General features: G+C 43.2%; 1 protein-coding gene across 1 annotated transcript; it reads right to left on the bottom strand.

The window, feature by feature from the left end:
* Nucleotides 1-4,236: 4,236 nt before the first annotated feature.
* myadma (myeloid associated differentiation marker a) lies at nucleotides 4,237-8,907 on the bottom strand. Its single transcript, XM_047570642.1, has 2 exons — nucleotides 8,760-8,907; nucleotides 4,237-5,916 (listed from the first exon to the last, which is right to left on the bottom strand). Exon 2 carries the CDS (start codon nucleotides 5,783-5,785, stop codon nucleotides 4,943-4,945), a length of 843 nt encoding a protein of 280 aa, XP_047426598.1. The 5' UTR covers nucleotides 5,786-5,916; nucleotides 8,760-8,907; the 3' UTR covers nucleotides 4,237-4,942.
* Between the last annotated feature and the right edge of the window lie 5,097 nt (nucleotides 8,908-14,004).

Here is a 14,004-nt window from a genome sequence, read left to right as displayed (position 1 = left end):
CATGAAATGACAAGTCCTGCGATGACAGTTTTATCCTCAGTAATGCGATATTTAGTAGGGAATAAAGTCTTCTCCGCCTTGCGGTGCGCTGGTAACGCTTCATTCAAATTCATAGATGAAGTTCAGCATTTCCTTCAAATATTGTTTGGCAAACTGTCAGTGTTGGTGTTTTACAGGAAATAATTTATGAATAATGTATGAACAATCAGTATGGGCTCCCTGCACACTTTCCAAAAATATCACAAAATTATTCTAATCCAAAATCTCAGTCGGATTACACAACAGCCAGCCCAAGAGAATACTAGATCACTATAAAGCAGATATGTAACCGGAACAAATACTCATTTAGATCATGTACAGTTGGCAAAGAAAGCGTCACAAGCAAATAAATGGTAAATCAGTTAATTAACTCCCTCCTAGTTTAAAGCATAACATTTGAGTAGAAGCTTCCTCTGAGTAACGTGCAGATCTGAGCAGATTAGCAGCTCAGTGTATTGATGCCGGCCGTGGCCATCTTGACGGAGCCCACTTAACCCCTAGCTAATTCAAAAGTAGTCAAAGAGGTGGGACATGGAAGGAGATGACACATAAATACAGCTGTGAGGGTCCTGCATGTCCATATAGGATTTAAAGTCATAGCATATAATGATTCACATTGCGAATGGGGGAACTAGCTGCAGAGACCAAAACTTTTCTTTTTATCTCAAAATGTAAACATGTTTATTTCTGCTCGGAAGTGAAAAACACTTTAACATGGAGGTCTTTGGGGACTGACTCACTTTTGTGGTCAGCCTCAAGTGGACATTTAAGGAACTGCAGATTCTCTGGAAGCAGTCGGGCTTCTTGCTAGCATGTGCCTGTTGGGTGGAGGGTGGTGTCTTAGCCAACTCCAAACCGTCTAACCCAGGGGAGATCAGAGCAAAAGCTACACCTCTGATGCTATCTGCTTCGCCATTTTTGGGCTACCTTTGTTTAGATTCTACCATGGCACACTACCGACACACATTTATGGTGTCATTCCGATGGCGCATATGCAAGTCTCAAAACCCAGACAAACTTCATCCAGTATGACTGGCAAAACCAGAAGCTATTACATCTGTGCCTTCTTCACACTGACATAAACTGGATGAAATAATTATTCACCTTGATTATCGTCATAAACCTGAGGTGGTGCATCCTGATGTCTGGCAAATAATTGATAGTTGTCAACGGTCAACACACTCCCTAATTCCATCTCACAAATGACTGCAGTGATGAGTAGCGTCTGTACCAGCCAAATGGCCCAGTTATTAAAAGCTTTAGGTCAGTTACCAATACCAATCTGAAAAAATACATTTGAATTACATGATGACAAAACCTGCATGTCATGGTTCTGTGTCTGCATTTTATTTTGTGATCATGTTTCTTAGTTTCCTGCATGCCTTGCCTCATGCTCTGTCATGTCTGTTGTGTCACGTTTTGTGTTTCCTGTTTTATTTTGTTACGTTTCGGATTTTCCGCCAGTGTTTCCTCGTGCGTCCCTTGATTGTTAATCGGTTTCGCCTGGTGTTTTTGTCCTGATCCGTCTCACATGTTGCTTGTCATCCCTCAGCCCTCATGTGTATTTATAGCCCTGCCTTCCCTTTGTTCCTTGTCTCGTCGTTGATGTTACTTGATATTCTTGATATTCCTGATGTTGCCTTCTTTGCGTTACTTCCCTGATGCTGTCTCCACGCCACGCTCCTTGACTCCAAGCCTTGTCCGTGATTCTTTCTTTGGATTTTCCTGCCGTATGCAGCGCCTTTTGTTCATTATTAAATACCTTCTTTAGTCCTGCATTTGGGTCCTCACCTCTACATCCCCTGACACTGCAACAGAGGTGTTCATATAAAAAAAAAAAAAGTTAAAAGACTTTCAATAAAAGAATGGTAAAAGTGCACAGAATGCTTCCGGAGACAGTTCACCTTCCTCAACAAGTGGATCCTCTGCTGCCCCCTTCTGACAGACTACGTGTTGGTGCGGAACTTTAGTTGGGAGTCAAAGAATGTCCCTAAATGTTTATAAGACCCCATAATCTGGACATCTTAGCCACGAACAGTGTTTGCATTTGGTTCTGGTCTGCCCTTCCAGTCAAGTCAATGACCAACTCCTTGGTCTTTGAGACATTCAGGTCAACATAGTTCTCCTCACCATTCTGTAAAGACAGATAAGACGCAGTCGTGATCTGACTGTGAGCCTTGGAGTCAATAGCTGTGTCACCACAAAACTCCCTGACTGAGATGGCCTGCAGCTGCCACTGAATGATTAAAAATCAGTGGGGACAAGACACAGCGCTGTAGAGAACTGACGTTAGCCACAATAATATGGGACGTCCGCTCATTTACACAGACCCACTGAGATCTGTCGGTTAAGAAATTTAAAATCACAAGCACAGTTAAAAGCAAACAAGTTAAAATGAGAAGCTAGTTTCTCAGTTAAAAGCAGAGGACAAGGGAAAATAAAAGTCTTATGTGTCTGTTTGGATTCTCAGGGTGCTTATATGCTTTATCCAAAATCAAAAGTTTTCCCATGATGATATGCAAACTGTAATGGATCGAGTTTTCTTCCACTTCCACTCCCTTGTAATGATTTTCATTACAAGGGAGGTGAGTGCTACAGGCCTCTTTTAATTTCTTCCTTTCTGGACTTTGGGACTGGAATTGCTATTGAGGATTTCCAGATTTTTGGCAGCGGACCCCTTTCAGAACACATCTGAAAAAGTGATGTAAAGACTCCGCTGAGCTGGTCAGCACAGTGCGTCTGTCATTCCCTTCGGCCGTCCTAATGTTCACCCACTTAGTTTAGTTTATTTATTTTGAACATTCAAAAGAAAAGAAAGATTTCTTACTTTGAACAACATCAAGACTTTGTCTCTCATCTACTGCTGTTGGAATGATGGAGTTTTGATTCCTGTCTATATACTCATTTACTGTCCCCTCTTTATCTGTTGATGCCTGATTTGGTTCTTTATTGACCAAAAAGTTGTTAAACCCACTGACTATATCATTCATGTTACCGATAGTCCTGTCCTAATCAATATAGAGCTAAGGGTAGCTTATATTATTCTTTTTATATATATATATATATATAATATTGTTTAGTGTATTCCATATTCCCTTAATATTGTTCTTATTATTCTCTAATAATTTGTTATAATAATCATCCTTACATATCCGCATAATATTAATTATCTTCATTTTATATTCTTCCTTCCACAGTTCTATATTTTATTAAATCTTTATATAGCGAGTCCTTTTTTTTTTTTGCCGACACTTTGAAGACCTTTAGTGATCCATGGCTTATCTATATTCCTTTGCCTCTTGTTTACTTCTTTTACTGGACAACTCTTATTATATAGTGATCTGACATTGTCCTCTTTATACCCTTCTTCCCAGTCTTGTGTTAGCAGTTCCTTCTTAAATCCATCCATACTATCTTCTGTTCTAATTCTCTGTTTGTGTAGATATTAAATGTCTGTTAAAATCTGCACTGATGAATATATATTAATATATATTTTTTTCATGTATATTTAAATTATTATACACCCTATAAAAATTTCAGTAGTAACACTCAAGTCCTGTAGCACCCAGTACCTCAGATTCTTGTCTACAAGCACACACCTTCCCTTTTTGTTCTCTCTACTTATGTAATTCATTTCATATCCTCCCAACTCAAAATCTACATATTTATCCGGGGTCAACCATGTTTCAGATATAGCTATGACCTTAAATTGTGTCCTCAATCGATGTAGATAATCCTAAACACACATTTTGTATATAAGTTCCTACTGTTGTAGTGGGGGGTTAACATGCCACGATCAGTTTTAACTTCATGTATAGACTCTTCGTCTCCTTGTGTGGTATGTACAGTTGTTGTTCATGTTACTGAGAAAGTTATTTTCAGGGTCTATGTGTACTGAGAAGATTTCACATCCTTCATTTGTTGTGTACAGTGCTTGTGTTTTGGCTCTGTGCTTAGAATGTCTGTTCTCCCAAAAATCAGTTTATTGTCCTCACTGGTATTTGTCCAGTTCAGTGATGTCTCTGATTACCAGCACCTTTGCCTCCTCTGGTGCTTTTACACTTGTAGTCCCAACCAGATATGGTCCATAATACTACTTGCCTCTGTCATGTAAATGATCTTTAAAAAGCAGTGGCTTTTATGACAGTATGGCTTTGGGGATCCCTTTTTGAAATATAACAGAAATCTGACATATTCTTGGTTTTAGATATTTTATTTGACTGAGGTGCTGAAGCATTGCCTAAGAAAAATGATCCATATACATGTCTAACTCTACCTGACGCTGCTGCTGCTGCTGCTGCTGTGGCTTCAGTTAAATAAAGGAAGTGAAAACTCATGCAGCCTCGAGGAGCTGCAACACAAACTGACTCAGTTTCCTGCCATGACTGATGCTTCGTTTCGACAGCTGATTCCATCACGTACGTTTTATAGTAAAAACCCTTATTGATTAAACTACACAGCTAACACAAATGACATTTGAAATGTTCCAACACTGATGTTTTACCAGGAAGCTACAACCTTTCACTAAATATGATGACAGACAACGCTGAACAAACTCTTCTGCGCTCCAGTGTGTGGACTGTTTTTGGTCGCAACATTATGGAAATTCCCACATTCTCATGTTACATTTGTGTTGCACACTTGACAAAGATCATCTCTGACTACGTGTTCAATACTGTACTGCACACATGTGGTCAAACACATACACAGCTCTAAGAGAGCTTCAGATGTTTGGGTCTTCTTTGTGAAAACACACCTATCGCAATTAATACCAGTATTTTGCGGAACAAAAAGAAGTAACTGTGTCTTTTTTTTTTAAATCTCTTCATCAATCTTGTCGTTCAAAGCCCCTTAATCCATGTTCTTTCGGGATGCGTGTCTCCCTTCTTGGTTCCTTGTCTTCTCAGACGGTGACAAAGACCAATCTGGCTGTGTAGGCAAGGTCAGCGAGGTAAAGCAGGAAGTTGAGTGCGGTGAGCACGGCCGCGGCGATCACTTTCGGAGAGTTCTGCCTGCTCTGCTTGTCAAACTGGAACACGGGCCAGATGATGGTGGCGGTCAAGTACATGATGACCGCCAAGAGCCCGTACGCCGACAGGAACTTGGAGAACGGGATGGGGAGACAGCCGGTGCACTCTCCCACGCACAGAACCACCACGGCCATGGAGAGGATGAAGCAGATGCAGTAAACCGCCAAGCACCATTTCAGGGCCGCGTGGCGGTCATACGACACGGGGTCGCTGACCAATATGAAGATGACGCACGCCACAAAGGTTTGACACACTTTCATTAGGCCCGGGGCTGTTGCCATGTAACCTGCCACCTCGCCTGGCCGAGCTTTAGACAGGCTCACTTCCCCCATGTAGGTCACCGCTGCCAGGCAGGAGAAGACCGTGGAGGCGATGCGATGGTCACGGACCTCTTTGTAAAGATTCTGATTCTTGAGGAAAAAGACTGGGAAGATGATAGACGCGGAGAGGCAGAGGAGGGCGGCGTAGCAGGCAACGGTGATGGGGAAATTGGACCAGGACACTGGGATGCGGGCCTGGAGGCCGAACTGCTCGACCAGCAGGATCAGCAGGGTGCAGGCGAAGCTGAACGCCCAGCAGAAGATGCACCAGTCTGCCATGCCGCCACCGTGCAGCTGGGCTCCATGTGCTGCGACGCTGAACGCCACGCAGGTGAACAACAGGGCGGCTACACGCACCCACAGCAGCTGGGAAGTACGCAACACAACGAGTGGCATGATGGGCGGTGTCGCCAGAGGCTGAAAATGACTTCTGGGGTCCGGAAAAGGGTCGCGACGAGTCTTGTAACGGGTTCGAGACTGTGTATAAAACTGCTTGTCAGATGCTCTGTCGAAGGTTGTCACGTGTTCTGCGAAAAGACAATATCAATGAAGTTAGTGGAAAGTATGATTTTGAAAATATACCTGCACCCAATGTATCACCACAGTGCACAATTCCTCCCTGAGAACCACGGAGTTTTCTGGGATTTGGATTAAACTGCAATCTTATGTACTACAAAAGTATATGTATAGTCTATGTCAGATATTTTTCTAAATGGGGCGGCACAGTGAAGTGGTGGTTAGTGAGGAGGTCCAGGTTTGGGTCTTTCTCGGTGGAGTTTGCATGTTGCTCCTGTGTCTGTGTGGGTTTTCTGTACCTCGGTTTCCTCCCACATCCAAAGACAAGTTAGTTAGGTTAAGTTCAACGTCGACCCAAGGTGTGAGTGTGAATAGTTGTTTGTCTCTGTGTAAGTCCTGCGATAGACTGGAGACCTGCCCAGAGTGTACCCCGCCTCTCGCCCCCACGACCCGAGTGAGGACAATCAGTATTAGAAGATGAGGTTTTTCTAAAATATATCATTGGAAGCCTGAAAATGTCATTTTTAACAAGTTGTTCATCTGTGAGTTCGTGCCCGGGCTCAAACTTACGTTGTGTAAAGACAAAGGAATGTCTGAAATACACTGTTCAGGCTGTGACCTGTGCGTACAGGAAGTTCAAATTTGGTTGCTCAAGGGGTTGGGAAGTCCCTCAGTCTAAAAATAAAAAGGAGTGTGTTTCTGCCCTCCAGTGTTCAAAGTATGACAGTTTTTATGTGGTTTAGGATGAGCAGAATCACTTTCACCAGTCAGAGAACGTCTAAGACTCTGGTGACTGTTTTCAAGTGTGACTGCTTCCTTCCTGACCTTTGCAGACACCGACACTGCAGAGCTGCCTCTGTAGTGTTAAACACGTCCTTTTGTTTCCTGCATAGCTGAAGTTCACTAAGAAGGTTCTCAAAACTTGACTATAAACGCCCGGAAATGCTCTGCAAATGAAACTGCCAAGCGCAAGTTGCAGTTGTCGATGACGATACACTGGTGCAAATATCAGTGGTCACATATTTTCGTAGCTTATTTAAGATGTCTTATTAAGCATTTACAGCCTGCATGTAAAGAGGAGGCAGACTCAGACAAAGACATCTTTGAGAAGAAACAAACTTAACTAAATTGAAGGTTTACAAATGGTGCTAAAAGTGATATAATGAGGCCTTATTCATAAAAATCATGGAATTCTCTAAAGATGACTGACCTGTATTATAGTACAAGGTAAAGAGTGGTTACTAGTAATGACCATAGATTGTTTTAATATGTGCGGTGTGTCGCCACTTCCTTGCATTGCCCAAACTGATACATTCAAGACCATCAGGAAACTGCCAGAATCTGATCAGTACAGTCCGAGCGTGGAGCCATTGAGAGCCATCGGAGAGTACACTGATGACTCGACCGCACTTCAACCAGATTCACTCTTGTTTTTGTTTCATTAATTCTGCAATCTGCTCTGCCTCCACAAAGTTACATGGAAATATTGGATTATACACTGGACCTATTTTTACAAATTGTTTTACAACTTTCACTGTCCCACCGAACTGCTTGACGGAGTGGTTGGCATGGCAACTTGTGGTCTCCAATATATCACATCCTGCTTCTATAGCGTCAAATAACTGACTACAACGAAACGCAACCAAAAACTTGACACTTGAACACGCATCAACATTATAATAACTACCTAAATTGACCATACTTGAAAAAAAGACTGATTTGCCGGTATTTTAGTCTGTTAGTTTGGTCCAAGTCCCATCCACTAACATGGAGGAGGTGGAGCTTATGACCTGTACTGCAGCCAGCCACCAGAGGGAGCTCTACTTACTTTGGCTTCACTTTTGAGGAGCTGTTCCACCATCCATCTTTATACAGCCTATGCACAGGCCCTAACTTTCTAAGTGTTGGTGCCGGCTCTTCAGAAGATTAAAATGAGATGCTCTGAGAGTTTGGTGCATGATCATTTTCATGCAAGGCAACAGATAAATCAACCCATTTTAGATTGCATTTCTAATGTTTGGTTAAATGGGACTAGAAAGGCGACTCCGCCAGTCTGTCATACACAGGATATTGCTAAATTCATTAGCCACTAATTCCAACCCCACCCATCCTGCAGTGTGTAATGTGACTGGGCAGGAAGCAGCTCTGGCTGGCTAATGGCATTTCTTAAGAAACCCACACCAGCATCACAAACCAAATGGGCACCTTTTCCAGGCATAGTGGGCGTCAACTTGGAAGTGCAAGAAAGATATAGATTGCTGACACAGACTTTCATGAATTCTCTCAGTGGTGAAATCTTCACGATTAAAAAGGTCAAAAAAAGGTAACACGTCTTACATGCAGATGAAGCGGGCAGATGTGGCCGTGTGGTGAACGCGTGTGGCCTCTTTGCTGCTGACAGGAAACCACGTTTGGTTTGCTCTTCATAGGTTGACAGTGCATACCGTTTAGAAGTTGGTTTTTATAAACAAATAAACAAATCCGGGCGCTATTGCTGCGTCAAGCGTAGAGTTACACATAAGTAATATCCAAACTAAACTAATTACGCACCGGGAATCCGTACGCTGCCTATTGTTTCTTCTTCTATTAAAAAGTAAACACGAGCAGGGACGTGAGCACACAAACAAAAGCATGAGACAACTTTAGGCGTGTATTGAGTAAAACAGACAGAAAACGCGCATTTTAAGTGCTTGATAAAGAGGTTTCCCGTTGCACATAGCGGACATACCGCGCCCAGAGCTGTGCCACTCCACACGAACTGCACCGAAATAGAACACGGAGGGGGAAAAAAACAACAGCCTCTTCACTCAATCTTTAAAAGAAGAATATTAAATAATACTGAGAGTGATCTTACCGAATTACATGCTCGGGCTTTTTGTTTGATTGCGAGGAATCTTAAAGTTTTCGTGTCACCGTGCGTACTCGGCGGCGCATCCCCCTCATCGCTCTCGTCCACCTAAGACCAGGATGGCGTCTATCCCACGCCCCACACTGGCCATATTTGGTAAAACGTTGAAAGCCTCTCAAGCCCAGTAAGGTCTGTTCCTCTTCTCGAGTTAAAAAAATAAAAAGAAAAGAAAAAAAGAAAAAACAAACCAGTGCATGTGAGTCATACAGGATTCTTCTTACTCGAAAGTGCAATAAGGGATTGAGCCGAATGTTTAAGCAGCCTAAAGCTTTTGCGGTTTAGATGTGCTCGCCTCAGAAATTCATTTGTAAAACCCCAGTTACAGCCAATGCAAATTTGTCACACATCCAAGAATTTTTTTCCACCACATATCAAAGATTAATCATTAAACAAAGTGTGTGAGTTGATATGATTCAGGCTGTGCCACTGAATTTGGCTGCATAATAAAACCTGATTCAAAAACAGACAGATACTTTATTCATCCCAAAATGGGAAATTTCACATATGCAGCAGCAATGTACAAGCACTCAACGCCATACATACTGTATAACAGGAAAACACAATATACATGATATTTGCAGACTTAGATGTAACTTATTGGATAAAATAAGTGAACACAAGATTGAAAAAGAAATAATGTACAGAGTGTTATCTGTCGCATACAGACAGAGCCAGATTAACACTTCGCTGTACTCTGGGCAACAATATTCAAGAGCCCCATCATCACCACCCCAGGATCACCATAATCCGGAAAATGCAGAATATAATAGTACTCTATAATAGTACTCTGTACTTCAATACCTACCTGTCACCAAGTGTATTTTGATGTACAGATGTGCAAATGCTCATAGAACTTACAAATGCACCACTCTTGTCAAGGCTTCATATATGGTGTTATGAAAACAAAACACACCAGCATCGGTATAAACTGGTAAAACTGATCCACTACCAGCCAGAACAGATGTCTCTTTGAACCAATAAAGTTTTCTCTAAAAAGTCCGTACATGACACACTTATCACTGATGTCAACCTTAAAACCCACAGTTTTGACTTTGTGCCTGATTTCTTTTGATTTAGACGCCGCTGGACATCTTCAGCGGGGTGAAGCTCTTCCTGCCCGTCTCCGTGCAGGACCTTGACAAACAGAGGCGCTTCTTTATAGAAGTTCAAGTTGGGCGCGAAGTTTGGTGAGAGGACTGCAGACGGCCGGACCACCAAGTCCGCCATCACTTTTGACATTCAGAGTTTCATCCTCGTCACAGTTGCACATTGGACATTCTTTGGTTGTGACATAACAGCTCCACTGGACTATAGGTCTAACCGGGAGTCTATTAACTGAGATCAACCAGGCGGTGTCTCTGAGGTTTTTGGATATGAGTTTATCATTGATATTTTAATTATCTGCTGATGTTTAGCCCGTGTTACATATATATATAGTCAATTAAGTTTTCATCTTTATTGTCGCTGATTATTTTATAAATGTCCTTGGTGGTGGAACCTGTCCAGCTAATGTTCAGATAACAGTCATAAAGTCTTGTCTTTGGAGACTTTATGACTGTTATAATAGTTTATAATATGGAACATTGGTTCTGGCTCTGCCTCTTCATTTGTTACAGTGGGCTGTTTTTACCTTTGCTTCAACACTTTTCATAAGAGGGATTTTTAGTTTAATATCACAACCAGGTGCACCATGATGTGTCTCTTTGTCACTTCCCTATTTGCTCCCCAGATTTGTTTAGTGCAAAGTTTACTTAGTTTCATGATGACTTTTGATGGAGGAGGAAACACCGCACACAGGAAGAGGAGTTTTGATATGATGTGGGTTTTAACAATGTCAACTCTGTATTTATAGTTGTTTCTTTTTATTTTCCCACTTTATTACTTCATTTTTTATTTCATTTTTCTTTTTGGACCACTTTGACAGACAGCAGTCATTGTCACTGAACCAGATACCAAGGATTTTAATGTCTTGTTTAACCTGGATGTCAATTTTTGGTTTGTTCAGTTTGTGTCCAATCCATACCCCTTCTGTTTTCTCCTGGTTCAGTTTAGCTCCTGATGCCTGCTTGCAGAGGCATAAATGACGTTTTAAAACCTTCATCTCTCTGATTTCTGATTGTGACGGTAACGTCGCCGGCGTAGGCCAGGGCAGCCACTCTGTGGGTGTCTAATAAACAACCTTTAATACGAGGGTCTCTGTTAATTATTTTGATTAATGGGCTGATGGATAATATGTATAGGGCAGCACTCTATTCACTTTGAGTGGAATAGTAGATTTAATGTATGGAGTTTTCAGGGAAACCATAAGCCTAGACCAAAGGCTTTTCTTTGGTCTAAGCTAACTATACTATATATGGCTCAAATAGATCAACAACATTTAAAAAGGAGTTGAGGACGGAGACTCATCAGAGACTGAACTCTTAAATTTAAGAAGTCCTTCACTCTGGTCTTCAGCAGTTCCCACAGTTCAGCGATGGAGATTTCACAATGTCCTTTTTGCCACATATGACGAACATCATTGGAGTCACTGTGAGTTTTGACACGCAGCTCTTGTACACACAGTATGTCAAAGTCAGTGTTCATGATGAAGTCCACTTTCTTTTGTCTCAGTCTGCTGGACTGTAAACCTCTCACATTCCAGTGACTTACTGAGCACTGGGCTTGTCATCTTTTCTCTTCTCTCTGCTGTGAGCAGCTGATGGAGCTCGATGCTTTAATAAAATACTCAAGAGACCCAGATAAATGATCCCCAGGAACATAAGGAGTGCACTCTCGTACTGCCCTGATGCTTTGTCCATCATCATCATCATCATCACTACTCTCTGAGAGAGTAGGGAAGGGGTCGTGGTCACTGTCCTCTTAGTGGACCTCCGCTGCTGTCTCCTGCGTCTCGTCCACTCCATTCAGAGGAATGTCAGCAGAGGTCTGAGCAGGTGGATCCACAGCCTGATCCTCCACAGCTGCAGGAACATCCGCTGAATGACACTGAGCCTCAGGTTAGGAAGATATCTGGCCTTGAGTCAGGGACTCAGAGGGAGGCTGATCTGGTGGTGGATGGTTCACAGACTGGGGCTGGTTTTCAGGATCACATTGAAGAGGTGGGGTAGTAGAAGGAAGATGTTGTTATTGGGCTGGGTAGTGATTCTACCTCTCTTAGTTTTGTAGGAGTATGATTCTGGACAGGTGAAGAATGTATGTCCCTTTTTTCCACAGAGAGAATCACTCCCTTTTACAATCCTTGGCGTTGTGGCCGAGGCCTCCAAAGTGGCAGCACTTAACAGTTGGACAGTCTCTGAGCTGATGATCCATGGACTAGCAGATGAAGCATTTTGCCACTTGTCCAGGTAGTTGATTTGGCCGTTTAAGGACCCAAAGAGATGGAGTTAGGGATTGGAGAAAATTACCAGAAGTGTCCTTGCGAATGCTTACTCTGTACTATCTTACACCGTACCAGAGCCCGAATTCACCCAGTGGTTTGATGGGGGGCTGTAGCATTTCGCAGTATCTCTCCAGGTACAACTGAACATCCCCATCTGGAATCCCTGCGGTCCAGAATTTGACAAAAATGTTTGTAATGTCTAACTGTAGAGCTGCTGGCCCTCGATATATCGCCTCCTCTCATAACTACTCCGTAGCAGGCCCCCATGGTGCAGGAACCCCAGAGAGAGGTGTTGAGCAGGGACTGTTTGCAGACTCGACGAGCGACTCAGAGACCCACCATCACCGCTTCCCTCAACAGTCGCACTTGCAGCAGAATCTTCGCCGTTGTTTGAAGATGCTGCCGGGGACTCTTCGCTCTCCGGGCTGTGAAGGTTAGCTAGCACTGAAGAAAAGTCCTGGCTAGCTGAGTTGTCCTCGCTGAGGGAAGCTGACTTCACAAAAGAGTCGGTAACGATTACTGGAGTGAAGAAATGAGCTATTTTTGGTATATATTTTAAATGTTGGCCCTTTCTGGTGTCCTTCCCCCTTTTTAATTTTCTTTTCAATCTCCCACTTAGCTTCCCCATGTTTGCAATTTTAGAGTTGTGTAGTGGCGCTTCACATCACGCATCCCGCTCTGTGAACATTGATCGGTGACACCTCTGACCAATGAGGAGAGGGTCTCAACTCATGGTCACAGTCACAGGGAGGGGCAGGGTCTCTCTGTGCAGCGCAACAACTCTGGCAGACAGTTTAACATAAAGGGTGAGATAACTACATATTTTGTTTGTGCCCTCAATGCCTTGGGCCCTTTAGAGGTCGTGGGCCTCTGGGCAATCGCCCAGTTGCCTATATGGTTAATCCAGCCTTGCATACAGATGAGGAGTTAAGCGGGCGTATGGCTGGAGGCAGGAAAGATTTCCTGTAGCGTTCTTTGAGACAGTGTCTATCGTGGGGTGGAGAGGGTGGTCAGGGTTATCCATGATTGATAGCAGTTTGTTAAGTGAGCCAGCCTTCCTGATCAGTTTATTCAGTCTGTTGGCATCACTGACTCCAGAGAAAAAGGGTGCTGGTCACGAAAGACTGGTAGAAGATCTCCAGCATCTTACTGCATACATTGAAGGACCTCAGCTTCTACAGTAAGTAGACACTGCTGCAGCCCTTCTTGTACACAACTGCACTGTTACACATTAAGCAGCAGGTGATTCCTTCCACCCACCCCACAAACCTGTCCACCAGTCCTTTATACTCCTCCTCGTCTGCTCCACGGCTTATACACACCACGACTGCAGAGTCATCAGAAAATTTCTGTATGTGACACGACTCTGAGTTGTGCCGAAAGTCATTGGCGTGTAAGGTGAACAGGAACGGATCAAGCACAGTCCCCTGTGGGGCTGCCACGCCACTCACCACCACATCAAACAGCAAACGACCCAAACGCACAAACTGTGGCCTGTCTGTCAGGTAGTCACTGATCCAGGAGATGGGGGTCTAAAGACAATCTCACCTGCAGCCTTAGGTGGGCCAGCACCGACCCCTCCAGCACCTTCATGGCATGGACGTAATCACTGAGGGCCGATGGAGATGACTTGCACTTAAAGTGTAAAGCAGATGCTTTTTGAAGTCTGTATTTTCCTCTCCTTTCATTAATATGAATTTTAAGTTTTTATCTGGACTCTTTGTATACAATATTTAAGATAAATGTGTGGGGTTTTTAAACTGTCATTTCCAAGAGTCCACTGGAGCGATGTAAACTACCTGCAGTACACCC

This window comes from Mugil cephalus, chromosome 1, assembly GCF_022458985.1.
Source record: "Mugil cephalus isolate CIBA_MC_2020 chromosome 1, CIBA_Mcephalus_1.1, whole genome shotgun sequence".
Classification (NCBI taxonomy): domain Eukaryota; kingdom Metazoa; phylum Chordata; class Actinopteri; order Mugiliformes; family Mugilidae; genus Mugil; species Mugil cephalus.
This window is presented reverse-complemented; position numbering and strand designations above follow the sequence as displayed.

Bases quoted from the DNA above. Each gene is read 5' to 3' on its own strand.
- myadma (XM_047570642.1), bottom strand. From the start codon at position 5,785: ATGCCACTCGTTGTGTTGCGTACTTCCCAGCTGCTGTGGGTGCGTGTA.